The 15,231-nt window shown below is 38.6% G+C and overlaps 1 protein-coding gene across 4 annotated transcripts in view; it reads left to right on the top strand.

Moving 5' to 3' along the window:
- TMEM131 (transmembrane protein 131) overlaps positions 1-15,231 on the top strand; it is a 167,026-nt gene that overhangs the window by 40,099 nt on the left and 111,696 nt on the right. For all 4 annotated transcript variants that reach the window (XM_081265187.1, XM_081265189.1, XM_081265186.1 and 1 more), the window contains exon 2: positions 6,102-6,163. In XM_081265187.1, the coding sequence (XP_081121313.1) occupies positions 6,102-6,163 (62 nt within the window). The remainder of the gene's footprint in view (positions 1-6,101; positions 6,164-15,231) is intronic.

Raw genomic sequence — 15,231 nt, 5'->3', positions numbered from 1 at the left:
TATTCCCCCCCCCCACCCCTTTTATTTCCCCAATTCTTTTAATTATTCTGAGACAGAGTCTTGCTAAGTCATCCAGACTGTCCTTGAACTTGCTATCCTTCTGCCTCACCCTCCCATGTACCTGCAATCACAGGTGTGCACCACCACGCCCAGTGTACTCCTCTTCTTATTGTTTGTTGGCCTAAAATATCGAGAAGCTGGGTGCAGTACACCTCAAAATGAATTAAACTTTGAAACATAATTCCAACATCATAGATTTCCTCTTTTAAGCTATATGGTTTTCTTTTACTATGTTCAGAATCGTGTAAGCATTACCACCATCTAGTTCCAAAATATTTCCATCACCCCATAAAGAAACCTCATGTATTTTAGAAGGGACACTCTGTTCCCTCCCAGCCCTTGGCAACTGCTAATCTACATTTGATTCTATAGATTTGCCTATTTTGGATATCTGCTATACATGGAATACTAAAATATATGGTCTTGTGTATCTGGCTTCTTTCACTTAGCGTTAGTTCTCAAGGTTCATGTTGTGGTATGTTTCATCATTCCTGTAGTTTTATTCCTGGAAAAAAATTATTCACCATATTTTGTTTGGTTTTCCCTACCTTTTGGCTATTATGAGTTATGAACATAGATGTGCAGATTTGTATGCATGTTTTTAGTTTTCTTGCATGAATAGGAGTAGAATCCATATATAATATGGTTATTCTGTATATACTTTAAAAAATATTTATTTTTTGGTTGGACACAATACCTTTATTTTGTTACATATTTTTATGTGGTGCTGAGAATCGAACCCAGGGCCTTGCACATGCTAGGTGAGCAGGCCTGTATATATTTTTTTGAATAACTGCCAAACTTTTCCAAAGTGACTACTCCATTTTACATTCCCACCAGCAATTTATGAGTCTCCAGTATTTCCACACCCTTGATAACACTATTCTTCTTTTTTTTTAAAGTGCATTTCTCTCTCTCTCTCTCTCTCTCTCTCTCTCTCTCTCTCTCTCTCTCTCTTTTTTTTTAGTATTTATTTTTTTAGTTTTCAGCAGACACAACATCTTTGTTTGTATGTGGTGCTGAGGATCGAACCTGGGCCGCACGCATGCCAGGCGAGCGCGCTACCGCTTGAGCCACATCCCCAGCCCATCACTATTCTTCTTCTTTTTCTTCTTCTTCTTCTTTTTTTTTTTTGGTAGCCATTCTAGTGTGCAGTCGGATTTTGTTTGGGTTTTGATTTACATTTCTCCAAGAGTTATTTTCTTTTTTTTTTTTTTTTCCTGTTTGACCGACAAGTCTGTCTCCCCTTCAGTACCAGTACCTCACTGCCTTGCTCAGTACAGCTTTGCCATTAAGCTTTGAAATCACAGTGACTGGTCCTCCACTGTGTCCTTTTTCAAGATTCTTTTGGCTGCTCTTGAATTTTCTTAGGAATTTAGAATTGGCTTGTTGATTTGCAGAAAGGCAAGGTGGGATTTTGACAGATTGCTTTTGGGGATCAGCCTGGGGAGTGTTGCCATCTCAAGTGCTTCGTAGCTTTAATTCTTTTCAGTAACGCATTATAGTTTAATGTGTATTTCTTTTGTCTTGTATTTGTTTTTGCAGTCCTCGTATGTGTTTTTAGGTGTTGTTCACTTATATTTTGTCAAGGACTTTTATATCCATATTCATAAGGAGTGTTGATTGGTAGTTTCCTTTTCGTTTTTCTTTCTTTTGGGTACCAGGGATTGAACTCAGCAGTACTCAACCACTGAGCCCCATCCCCAGCCCTTTTATATTTTACTTAGAGACAGGGCCTTGCTGAGTTGCTTATTAGCACCTTGCTTTTGCTGAGGCTGACTTTGAACTCTCCGGTCTCAGCCTCTCAAGCTGCTGGGATTATAGGTGTGCACTACAGTACCCAGCTCCGTTTCCTTTTGATGACTTTGTTTGATTTTGGTATCAGGGTATTAATGCCTTTATAGAATAAATTGGAAAGTGTTTTATTCTTTGGATGAATTTGTGAAGGATTGCTGGTCTCCTTTAAGTGTCTGATAGGGCTCATTGATGGAGCCATTTATATCTGGACTATTTGGGGGAAAACTTTGATTACCAATTCAGTCTCATTATAGGTCTAAGATTTCCTACTCTTGAGTTAATTTCAGTAGTTTGTGTCTTTTTAGTTATGTGTCTATTTCACATAGGCTATCTAATTTGTTGGTATATAGTTGTGCATAGTGTTCTTAATCTCTTCTGTGTGGTTGTTAGGCTTCTTTCTCTAAGGCTAGTAGTAACATCCCATTTCATTCATCATTTTCTTCTTGGTTTGTGGGGTTAGTCTTGCCAATTTTGTTGATCTTAAAAAAAAAGATCATTTTTTTTAAGTTTCATTTTCATTTTCTCTTGTTTTCTGTTCTCTGTTTAATTTACTTCTACCTCAACCTGTATTATTCTTTCCTTATGCTTCTGTGGGTATACTTTGCTTTGAGCAAGTATAAATGTAAAAGAGACATTAATATCAGTAACAATGGTAAATTCTGACATGATGTTATTGTTTTAACCAATGTTATCTTTCGTTTTTCAAACCATGGGCTAAACACAAATGATTAATAAAATTATTACAGATTGTGATGAGGGTTAAAGCAGGGCCCGTAATAGATGCTAACACACTGCTGGGAACAGTTGGGGTGGGGGTGGCTCAGCTGCCTCTGGCCCTGAGAGGAGCAAGGTGGGTCTTTGACCTCAGGGTTTGGGGGCCCTTCCTCCTCTTGTTTTTTGTAGAGGATTTAACTGATCTAGACTCTTCCCTTTAGAGGGAAAGACCATGGAAGTCAGAGTAAAGACCGTGGCAGCCTGGGTTACTAATGCCTGCCCCCCATGTGATTTCTGTTTTCGCTGTTTACAACATTTATTGTTTTCATGAATCATTTTTAGCAATTTATTAAGAGGCAGATTTTTTAGTTGTAGTTGGACACAATACCTGTATTTATTTATTTTTATGTGGTGCTGAGGATCAAACTCAGGGCCTCGCATGTACTAGGCGAGCACTCTACCGCTGAGCCACAACTCCAGGCCTATAGCATCATTTTTTAATAAATGAAATAGGGAAGTAAACAGACATAACTTCTCTTTTTGAAATGTGTCGTTACACAACTGACACATTGAGAATCTTACACTCAGACTCGAGTGATGTGTGGGAGCACAAGAAGCTTAAAGTAGAGCTTGTGACCCGAACTGCATGAGAATAAATAGCACTGGAATCATAAAAGGCAGAACAATAAGTGTCACTTATTCCTAAGTCCTTCTTTCCTTACTTATCAGAAATATATGCTTTATTTTAAAATTAGTTTTCTCAAAGGTGTTATTAGTCATGAGGATTAATGTAAAGTTTACTTTGAAAGTAGTAATGGACTTAGAAGTGTGGATTCTGGGATCTCATTGCTGAAATTCATAGTCCATCTGCAGCGACTTTCTTGCTGAATATAATTTCATTCTTCTTTTCTAAAAACCTTACTGTGGTATCTGTAAAGCAGATATCATAGGGCTAGTTTGAAGTTTAGTGAAATAGTGATCAATAGTTATTAGTTTTTTTTCTTTATTACATCTGGTTGCTGCTTGAACCACAAAACATTGGGAAAGTTTGAGATTCATTAAGCATATAAAATTATGGAAATATTTTGGGGAGAAGAAACAGCTGTCATTTGTGAATTTGAATCTAGAGAAGTGGGGACTTGCTTTGGTTACTTTGTATATCTTGCAAGTTAGTAACTCTCAACACAGCCAGGCCACTGCACACACTTGTAATCCTAGCAGCTCAGGAGCCTGAGGCAGGAGGATCATGAATTCAGAGACCGCTTAGGCAAATTAGCAAGGCCTTAAGCAATTTAGTTAGACCCTGTCTCTAAGTAAAATATAAAAAAGGCTGGGAATGTGGGTCCGTAGTTGAATGCCCCTGGGTTCAATTCCTAGTGCCAAAAATAAATTAAAAATTTTAAAAATAACTGTCAGCACATGAAATGATTAAGTGCATATATAATGACACCTCTGTCTTTCTAGGTATATAATTTAAAGTTATAATAATTGATCATTTAAAGCAAAATATCCTAATTTATTTCATGCTAGAGTTGAATCCTATTCTGCCTCTTAAGGAAAGTGGATAAAGTGTAACACTCTTCCTTTTAGAACTTCATAATAGCTGTGCTATTCATTTTCTTCAGCTGATACAATTCTTTTGAAAAGCTCCCAATTAAACATAACGATATTATTTTCAGTGTTCTTTATCTTATCTTAATTGAGTGAAGTTCTCAGTCAGATCAAGGTTTGGTCTAGTTGGATGGTAGTAACTCCTCTGGTGGTCACTGGATTGAATCTCTAATAACAGGAACTCTTCTAGTTCTTATTGGTGTCCTCTGGTCACCAGGTGGGAAGCTTCTGGCTCGCTTGCCTTGTCTCTTACCTTGTGAGCAGCTGGTGCCTTTGATTGGAGAATTGTCTTGGAATCCAAGATCTGGATGGTAGGGATGCTCATTGCTCCTCAGTGTTATTGCTTCTAGGCCTTCTTAGCCAACAGAGCAAGGAAGTGTGTGTGTGTGTGTGTGCACGCGCGCGCGCGCTCGCGCATACATGTGTGCACACACACGCACCAAGTCATGTATATACACATCTAGAAATATTCTTATATTTGACAGTCTGTATCTGCCTAAGCATGAGTTCATGCTGATGTCACCAAATCTAATCCATTACCACATGAATCATTCTAGCTTCCTCCCCTTGCTTCTCTGTAAACTCTCATTCCAACCACCGGAAACCTGGCTCCCACTGTTTACCATCTGTCTAACTAGTTGTTCAGTTTCAGGGACATTAGAATTGTTACTGTAACCTCCTTGGGAAATAGTCTTATCAGCTAAAGTACAGTGTATATGTACAGTTTCTTCTGTCTGTAGTCTTAAGATTCTTCTCATTTCCATTCTCCCCTTCCTGCCTCAGTGAAGTTGATTCATATATTTGTAATAGGTTAAATCATTTCCTCACACTTTGCATTCCATCCTGGGATCCCCCATCTCATAAATGATTATTTAAAATTTGCATAATTTAGATTGATTCTTTGTGCCATAGAGTTCTATTTTGACAAATGTGCAGGGTTGTGTATCCCGCACCCCCCCCCCCCCAGCCTTAATTACTTCCTCTGGTTCGTTTACTCAACTTTTTCCTGCTGCTCTGAACGCCCCGCAGCCACTGATCTTTGGAGCAGCTTCACAATTTTGTCTTTTCCAGAATGTTATCTACCTGGAATCCTGCAGTGTGCAGCCTTTTCTTTTACTAATGCATTGCGCATTGCATGGCTATTGAAGAGCATCTTGGTAGTGTGTACATTTTGGTGATTATGCACAAGGCTGCTGTGAGGAATTCATGCAGATGAAATTATTTATGGACTTAAGGTTTTGAGTCAGTTCTGTAGACAGCAGGAGCGTGGTTGCCAGGTTGTGTGGCACAACTGTGTTGTCTTTTATGTGTCTTGTCTTTCCATTATTCTGTTTCTTGGAATGGAATAATTTGCTTTTGCCATTTTCCTCACCCACCTCCCTATCAAGTTCCTTTTGACTATTAGTCCCAGGTCATGTCATCACTACAGAAGAAGAGAGGGTACAGAATTTCAGCTGATGGGGGGGGGTGTGATATAATACTCTAGTGATGTTTTCCATGTACTTATGATCATTTCAGGTAATCTGTCAAAGAAAATAACTTGCTACATCTATTTGGATTTGACCATTTTGGGCTTTCTCACAGTATAACAGGAATAGATGAAGGGCACTTAAACAGCCAGTAGGTTATTGAAACTCCTTTATTATCATATTTTATTCTAAAGCATTTCAAATTTGCTTAAATTATGAAGTATTATCCTCTTTAACCAGCAAGCTATGGTGTTGTTTTGTTTTGTTGTTTTCAGTGCTAGGGATTGCGCAGAGCCTCGTACATGGTAAACATGTGCTGTATCTCTGAGCTATACCCTAGGGCAAGAAGTGTATTTTAAAATGTAAAATCGTAAAAGTTGATTTTAAGGTAAAAGATTCTACTAAAATTGAGTTTTCCTGTCAGTGATGTCTACTTTGCTTCTTTCACAGCGTTCATACCTACGGAGAACATAATAGAAGTGTTGCGCTTTGATGATGGCGGGCTGCTGCAGGTAAAGGCTTTTTAAGTTGAATGATTTCAGTGTTAAATCTTGAATAATATTTTTATTATTTTTTAAAATATCCTAATTAAATTTTTCTTTAAAATATCCTAATTAAATTCTAGTTAAAAATACACCAATATTTAAAAATGTAACTGAAATGTATGTTATGAGCTTATTTGTAGGTAGGTCAATAGTCCAATGATTATAAAACTCCTCAGCTATGTGAATTATCATTTTAGAAATTCATATTTATCTATCAAGCAAACTCATTGCAGTATCAGAGTCTTGTAAATAAGCACATTGCCAGTCTGTGGCAAATGTGTGAGTCTGTGGGTCTGACGGGGTGGAGGTCAAATCAGATTACAAGTTGCTGAGTATGGCCAGTGAGTGAAACGCTAAATCCAGATGTTGCATCAATGTTTATTGGGAAGAGAGCTTCTTTAGGAGTGTAAGTATTATAGATTTAATCTGTATTATCCTTCCACTTGACATCCTAGCCATGTTTAAATATATTACACATAAGATAGGAAGTGTGATCTGGTAATGGCACTGTTGTTCCTGCCACACCTGGTTCCTACACCACCATGAAACCTATTTCAGTCTTCTCCGCTACATATCAGATCTAGTATTTCAGAGCTGCAAATGCTAGTAGAAGTGTCTTCACTAACCCTCTGATTCTTATGGCTAAGTTTTTTCTCCTTTCTTGCGGACTGTTACCACATATTATGCTTGTCATTGCTTAGTGCCATTGTTGTGGTAACATTGGTTTTTCAAGAACCATGTTGTCTGGTGGCATGACTGATAAAGTTTAATCATTTTATCCTCAGGGGAAGTCAAGGTTCAGATTTAGAAAGTGTCCAGTGTCCTGACTTCATGGTGTGACCTTCTCATGTTACTGCCTATGATGTATTTAAAATTAAATAAATGATTTAAATAGTCTGAAAGGACATTTTCTGTGGTTTATAATAAAGGCAACAAAGTAAAAATTAAAATGGAATTAAGACAGAAGAGAAATAATTCTGTGTGGTTAGAATGAGATTTGTGTTATAGAATAAATTTAGATTTAAATATTGCATACTATGCCAGAGAGTAAGGGGAAAAGAAGTGATAGATCTTTTTCTCTGATAATGGAGCTAGTAAGTTTTTTGGAAGAGAAACTTTTCTTCTAAATTTTTAAATAAATTCATCATTCATGCCTTTACATAAGAGATGTTGCAAAACATAGCTGGTTATGGTTGCATGGTACTTGCAGAAAGTTTTCTCATAGCTTTTTAAATTTTAAAACCAAATAAAACACACAAGCCAGCAGTTGCACTCTTGGCCATTCTCCCAGGGAAATGAAAATTTGTTTGCACTGAGAGAGTTCTGACTTTTGTAAAGTCTTTCTACTGGAAAATGACCTCAGTCTCTTTTTCTAGTTCTTCAATCTGTGTCAGGGTGAAAACTTGGATAACCTATGGAATGAATATTTAACCAGCTCCTTTTAGGTAGTTGTTTGCAATATTTGGAGTGCAGGCAAATTAGGACAATTTCTGGAAAATTCCATAAGTGTAATTGTTTTTTATTGATTGAGAAAGCATCTACCTACATCCATTGGGATCTAGATATCTAGATAACAAGTTGGTAATCCATTTTGAAAATTTTGGAGCATGATTTGTATTTTTGCCGAGAGAGAATCTGTCCAGATCTAAATGGAAGAGCCTTTGGGCTGAGATGAGATTTGCTCATTCTCTCTGGATCTGGTCAAGTGCTTGGACAAGCACTTGGTTGAGACATCAGAATTCTGTGGCATGGATAATTTTAGTTAGGACAGATGTTGAGTGTAAGTCGTATCAGCTGGTTACCTGAGCTACAGTAAAACTTAAGACTCCTGCAGAATGTCTAATGTTGAGATGTTTTAAAAGTATATTAAGTATCTCCAAATAGCTAAATAGAGAACTCTTTTGAGTGATGTATATAAATTGTTCATTTCGGTTTTGAAGAGTGTTTCCCAGAATCAACAGCTTTGATTTTTGACATATTATTTGTTCTGATAACAGTTTGCCAGTAGGTTTGACTATTTCTAAAATAACTCCTGGTTTCTTATGGTGTGGTTAAACAAGAATGTACACCTAGCATTTCTATGGCAGAGTGTGTATCAGGCTTCTCAAATTAAATTTAAGCTAAAGCAGGTCAAAGCAAGAACCCTGTCTTAGATTATTTAAAATATGCATTTTTCCAAGGCTGCTTCTTCCCAGATCCTGGACTACATGTTAACTTTGTGTGGCTTGGCTCATAGTAATCTTTTTAATCCTCAAATCTTTGGATGAGATGCCAGTAAAAATTGCCAAACTCATGAAAAATGGTCTAGAAAGGTTAGGCTTATTTTCCTTACATTTTAAAGATAAGGAAAACAAGGTTCAGAGAGGTTTACTGTGAATACAGGTGCATAAAATGTGAAGGCATTAGGACAGGCTCACACCCTCAGAAATGTCCCTCACTCTCCCCTAGTTACTTTCGCCAGAGTTAGTCGTGATCTTGATTTCCTGGTGATTTCCTTTCCCTATGATTACACTGTCTGAGCATGTGTCTAGCTTCACCTTTGTTTAGAAGTTCATATTATTTGTATTGGGGTTTTTGGTTTGGTTTATTTTTTCAGTATTATGCTTCTAAGAGTCTCTTTTCTGTTAACCTACTGGTTTTAACACTGCAGAATGGTCCTGCAGTATGGCTATTCTCTATTTATGTGTTATTGCAGCTGCTTGTGGACATTTTGGGTTTTTTCCTAGCTTTCTGCCCTTATGAATAGTGCTGTCTTTTTAATTTTTTTCTAAGTGGTGCTGGTGATTGATCCCAGGGTCTTGGGCATGTGGAGCTATAGCCCCAGCCCAAATAGTGCTGGCTTTTGGTGACTCCATGTTATGTGTTTTTCAGGTTTTATTTCTTGCATATATTAAGTTGCCCCAGCATCCTTTGTTGGACTCCCCACCCCTGCGCCTGCCATATTTCCTTTCCCCATTGATCCTTCATGATTTTTATTCACAAATCAGCTGTCTTATACATGGGAATCTGTTCTGGGTTCTGTTTTGTATTTTCTGGGTTTACTCATCTCCTGATCACAGTGCAAACTGTTACTATAGTGTTGTTTTAGTATCACTAGAGCACACCTTCTCGTTTGGTTTCTGTTCTTCAGAAATGCCTTGTGGATTCTCAGCCCTCTGCCTCCATGGCTATTTATAAAATGAACTTTACACATGTGGATTCTACTGAAATTTTTATTAGGATTACACCGAATATGAAGATAAGTTTGGAAAGGATTAAAAATTTTATGTGGCTAACTGAATATGTACTGTGTAGAACAATAATAATAGTGTCTTGGCAAATACATTATTCTCCTGTGCCAGAACAATTGCACAGGAGAATAACTTCAGGACACAGGGCTAGGCAGGTGTTGTTGACACCAAAGACTTGAGAACACAAGTGCAATCCAGAAAGGAAAGATTGATGAATTAAAAATTTGCTTTGCAAAGGACCATTTGAAGAAGATGTAAGGACAAAATAGACCAGGAGAAAATAATTGAAAGCCACATACATGACAGAGGACCTTGTTTCTAGAGTACATGACACATTTTTCACCAAAAGGGTTTCTTTTTTTTTAACAGATGGTTAAAAAAATGTAAAGCTGTTCAACATCATTAGGCAACAGAAAAATGCAAATTCAACCCCACATACACAAAAGAGTGACAGCACTGAGTCCTGGGAAGGCTGGGTCTCTCAGACATTGTTCGTGGGCACGTTAGGTGGTGCTGCCATTCTGGAAAGTTTGACGGGTTCCTACAGAACTCAACATGCAGTTACACACAAGCCAGCAGTTGCACTCTTGGCCATTCTCCCAGGGAAATGAAAATTTGTTTGCACTGAGACTTGTATGTAAATGTTTACCAGAGCTCTATTTATAATGGCCAGAAATTGGAAACAACCTGGATGTGTTTCAGTAGGCGAGTGGTTAAACAAACTGTAAAGCCACACTAATGGAATATTTCTTAGCAATAGAAAGGAACTATTGATAAGCACAAGAACCTGAACAAATCTCTAGAGAATTAGGCCAGGGGAAAAGAGACAATCCCAAAAAGTTGTACACTAATGATTACATTTATATGGTGGTTTGGACTTGGCAAAACTTGCCACATGAATAGCAGAGTAGTGGCCCTGGGACTTGAGGGAGGGGAAGGAGGGAGTTGGGTGTGTCTGTAAAACAGCAGTATATGCAGCCACTGTGTGCTGCAGTTCTTCTGGATCTTGACTGTGGGGTGTCTACCCAGCTCTGAAAATTCTGTAGAACTAAGTACCAGTTCAAGCACAAATGAGTATAAGCAAAACTAGGGAGATGGACAAGATAGGGGAGTCTGATCCAGATGAGTGCCCTGGATCTGACACTATGTTGGAATTTTGCAGAATGTTATGTTGGCGGGGGGGTGGGGTGGTGGTGGTGGTGGTGGCGGGGGTTGAGTTAAATGTGCTTTCCCCCATTCTTTCTTACAACTATGTGTGAATCTACAGTCATCTCAGTTTACATTACAAATACATGCACATGGGCAAGCACGGGAAGCAGAGCAATGAAAAAAGGAAAGACACCCCCCCACCCCCGCTCTGTGAGTTAAAAATTCTTGAAACTATCTCACAGATATTTTATCCATTTTCAATAAAATGAGATTATTTACAGAGAGTCTTATGGGAAAGTTGGGTTGATCAGAACCAAGGGCACATTTTGAGGTCCTCAAAAGAGGATCTTATGTTCTACCCTGTCCCAGTGGGGAACGGAATGGGGAAGGAAGGAAGTATGTAACTTTATATGTGACAGTGAAAAAGAAGCATACTCTGATCACCTGCAGGGAAATATGGCTCCTCCCCTCCAGCATATTCCAAGGGAAAGCTGTGCAGTGTGGGATACTCACATGGTGCCCAGCATGGCCTCCTGGTGCCCCCGGAGTGGGTCAATGCCCTGCCATCAAGAAACTCAAGACAGGCCTTGTCTTATCTGTAAGCATCCAGGGCCTGATACACAACTGATACGTACCTAATTCTCTAATAAACTGTATTTAGTTGAATTTTTTTTCTTACAGAATTAAATTGTCTGTTTAACAATAATGCAGTATAGGAGTTGGTTGCATTATAATTTAACAGCAAGAATGTGGCCAACTTCTTAGTGTGAGCTAAAAGAAGTCAGTATTGGTATATACAGTCTTATCAACGTCTGTATGCAATAACATTTATGCATATGTATGCATCATATGAATGCAGTAATAGACCAGGTGATAGAATTTGAATTCTGACTTTGATTGTTTGAATCCTGGATTGGTGATATGAAATCTTCAGAGGCTTAATTTCTTACCTGTAAAATAGAATACTGAACAAATCTCTAGAGAATAGAGACACAATTGGAGTGATAATCATGGGCCTTGAATTTATAATGCAAGGAGATATTATTACTAATAAAAATAAAAATTATTGGCATCTCTATAAAATTCAGATTATAGTGTTTTTTAGTCTTGGCAGTACTATACATGTTGGCCCAGGTAAATTGTTGATTGGGGGATGGAGGGGAAACTGTCCTGTACATTGTAGGGTGTTTATCAGCATCCCTGAACCCTGTCCATTCGATGCTAGTAGCCCCCCTGATTTTTGACAATCAGAAATGCCCCAAGAAATTACCAAATGCCTCCTGACAGACAAAGCTGCCTTCAGATGAGAACCACTGAGTTACAGGAATGCAACATTTGTTAGTGGTATTTAAGGGCATTTCACACACAGCTTCTGCAGAGGCTGGTCTGTTTGAGTGGAAGCATAGTCCATTTTCCTGCAGCTAACCCTGTTTGCATCCCTTTCTGAGAGAGGCTGTGCTCAGATTGGTCTGGAATCTGCAGCCTTGTGATGAAGGAGGGAAGGCTGGATTCCGTAAGTGTGTGGAGTCTGAATTGTGGTTTCACAAGTTTCTGATCATATATTCTGGATTAGACACAGTGAAAAGATCCTTTGCGGCAGTCGAGGTTGCTGACTCCAGGTTTCTTTGATTTGGTGAAGCATCTCATGAACCACTGTGTGTCATGGTTCATAGGAGGTCCAGAATACCAGGCACAGGCATTTTCAAGGGCACAGAGCACTCCTGGTCTGCCCTTGTCTCTGGGTGTGAATTCACAAAGTTCAGAGGTCCCTGCCATGTGGAATTTCATTGTATTGTAGGGATTTCTTTGAAGTTTAATGAGGTAGTTGTCTTTTCTGTGTGGTTATTGATCATTTTTTTTTTTCTTCAGTGAATTACCTGTTCTTGCTCTTTGCTCACATTTCAGTCATAACACTTTTTCTCATTTTTGTCTTTTCACAGTTGATTTATAAGATTTTTACATTTCAGATCTTTTCATTGAAAAGTTATTAAGGTTGTAACCCTTTTTTGTTTGCCTTTATCCTTTTAAATGACATTTTCTCTGTTTGCTCATTGTTTGACTTTTGAATTAAATGTTTTTAGCGGGGTTTTAATTTTTTGCCTTGATCCTTTTGTCTTTTTAAAATATGTACTTTAGTTTTCATTTCATCTTATTAAAGATGTGTTTAATCTTACCCATTGAATTTCGACACTTTCTTTGTTTTTTTGTTGTTGTTGGCTTTACGTTTTTTTCCTCCTGTCTTACTCTAGGGGCCCAACTCTAAGATGGACTTGTAAGATATGTAGAGGGCTTACTTTTCAAATTCCTTCAGAAACAAAAAGTGATCTTCTCCTTTCTCTCAGCATTGAGGGCCTGCTGCTGGTCCTAAGATTTCTATTCTTTTTTGTTATAGCAAAAAGATGATTTTTCTGTGGCTTATTCTTCAAACAGCATTTACTTTCCCGCTTTCTCACGCTGTAGCCAGTTCCTTTGTCTTGATGTCTGCCTCTTTTTCAGAAGACAGCTTCTTCAGCTGTGGTTCTTCATCACGAGGTTTCCTGGGCCAGGTTGTGTTCATGCTGGTCCCCCCCCCCCTCGAAAATGCACCTGGGTGGTGGACCTCCCAAGTTGCTCTTCTGTCACGTGCGACTGGGAAGCACAGCTCCTGATGATCTAGAATTCTTCCATCCCTCTACTGATATGTGATGACCTACAGTAAATGCACATTTAAATTGTACAGTGTGAAAAATCTGATCCACTTTTACATCCGAGAATCTATCGTGGCAGTCAAGATAGTGGACAAAACCACTGCCACCAAAGCCTCCTTGTGCACGGAAGATACTCCCACCCCCACTCTCCATCTGACACTGGCCTGTTGCATCACCCTCAATTACATTTTAAAAGGGGATCATACAAGGATGTACCTTTGTGAGGATCTGTGTTCTTTCATTCACCATAGTTATTTTGAGGTTCAGCCATCTTGTGTGTGTCGGCAAGTCATTCTTTTTAGTGCTTGAGGTAGGTGTATTCCATGGTGTGGCTGTGCCATGCCTCGTGTTGATGGATATTTGGCTTGTTCCAGTATTGAGCTACCACAGGTAAAGCCACTGCAAACACTCACATACACGTATTTGTATGAACGAATGCTTCTATTTCTCCTGGGCGTGTATTTGGGAGGGGAATGGCTGGATCATAGGGTAGGCATATGCTTCACTTTGTAAGAAATTGCCAGGCTTTTTCTAAGCTGGTGGTTCTATTTGGCATCTTCAGCAGGGAATGAGAGTTCCAGTTGTTCTTTATCTTGCCAGTCCTGGGCATCATTGTTGTAACAGAAGTGTAGTCTCTCATACAATTTTAATTTCGCTTTTCCTTACTAATTGATAAGAACATTTTTTCATGTGCTTTGTTAACATTTGTGTAATTGTCCATTGTAAAATATTGGATTGTTATTATTCAGGTTTTGTTGTTGCTTGTTTCTATTTTGGTTTGGTGGTTTTTTGTTTTGTTTTTAAGTTATAGATTGAGACAATATCTTTATTTTATTTATTTATTTTTATGTGGTGCTGAGGATTGAACCCAGTGCCTCACATGTGCTCGGCAAGTGCTCTACCACTGAGCTCCATCTCCAGTTCTTTTATTTTATTTTGAGGCCAGAAGCCTGGCTTCAGACTTGGTGTCTCCTGCCTCAGCCTCTTGAGGCTTTCGTCTGTTCAGGATACAAGTTTCTTCAGATGTGTGATTTGCAATTATTTTATCTCATTGTGCAGTTTCTCTTTTCATTTTTATTAGCATCTTTTGGTGAGTGTATATTTTTAATTTTGATGAAATCTAGTCCCTTTTTATGGCTGGTTTTTTTTTTTGTTCATTAAATTTTTGACTGTTTCAAAGTTGAATAGGCAATCTTCTTTGTTTTCCTGGTGAAGCTGCATAATTTTAATTTTTACACTTGGAACTGATTTCTCTGAAATTCATTTGAGGATGTGGTGTGGAGTAACATGGGCTTGCTTTGTTGCCTGGGCTGGCCTTGAACTTTTGATCATCCTGCCTCAGCTGGAGTTACAAACATGTACCACCATGCCTGGCAAACAAAGAAAAAAAGTGCATTTTTACCATTTTAAAATGTACAGTTCAGCAGCTTTAAGTACATCCTCATTGTTGAGCATCCACCACTACCATTCAGCTTCAGACCGAAACTCTTTACCTATCAAACCATAGATCTTCTCTCGTCCCCGGGAACCTTGACTTTGCTTTCTATCTGTGAATTTGACCACCTTTGAGTACCTCATCATGTAAGTGGAATTGTTCAGGATTTGCCTTTTTGTGAGTGGCTTATTTCCCTAGCGTAGCATAGAGTTAATAATCAAGGTTCATTCACTGTCGTAGCATCGATCTTTTTGAAGCCTGAGTAACTTCACTGCATATAAAAGCTACATTTTGTTGCCCCATTCATCTGTTGCGGGGCCCTTTGGTTGTTCTGCCCTGTACCCTTTCACTGCTGTGAATGGTGCCGCTGTGAACATGGTCCGTCCAGCCTCTCTGGGAGCCCCTGTTTTCAGTTTCTTGGAGGCTGTCTACCCACAAGTGGGATTGCCATGGTGACTATACTATTTTATATCACCACTTGCAGGATTCTGAGTTTTCTGCATCCTTGCCAACACTTATTTTTTAAAATTTTTA

This window comes from Spermophilus citellus, assembly GCF_964194105.1.
Source record: "Spermophilus citellus genome assembly, chromosome: 13".
NCBI lineage: Eukaryota > Metazoa > Chordata > Mammalia > Rodentia > Sciuridae > Spermophilus > Spermophilus citellus.
Note: the sequence above shows the minus strand (reverse complement) of the source record. Positions and strands in the feature narration are given on the sequence as shown.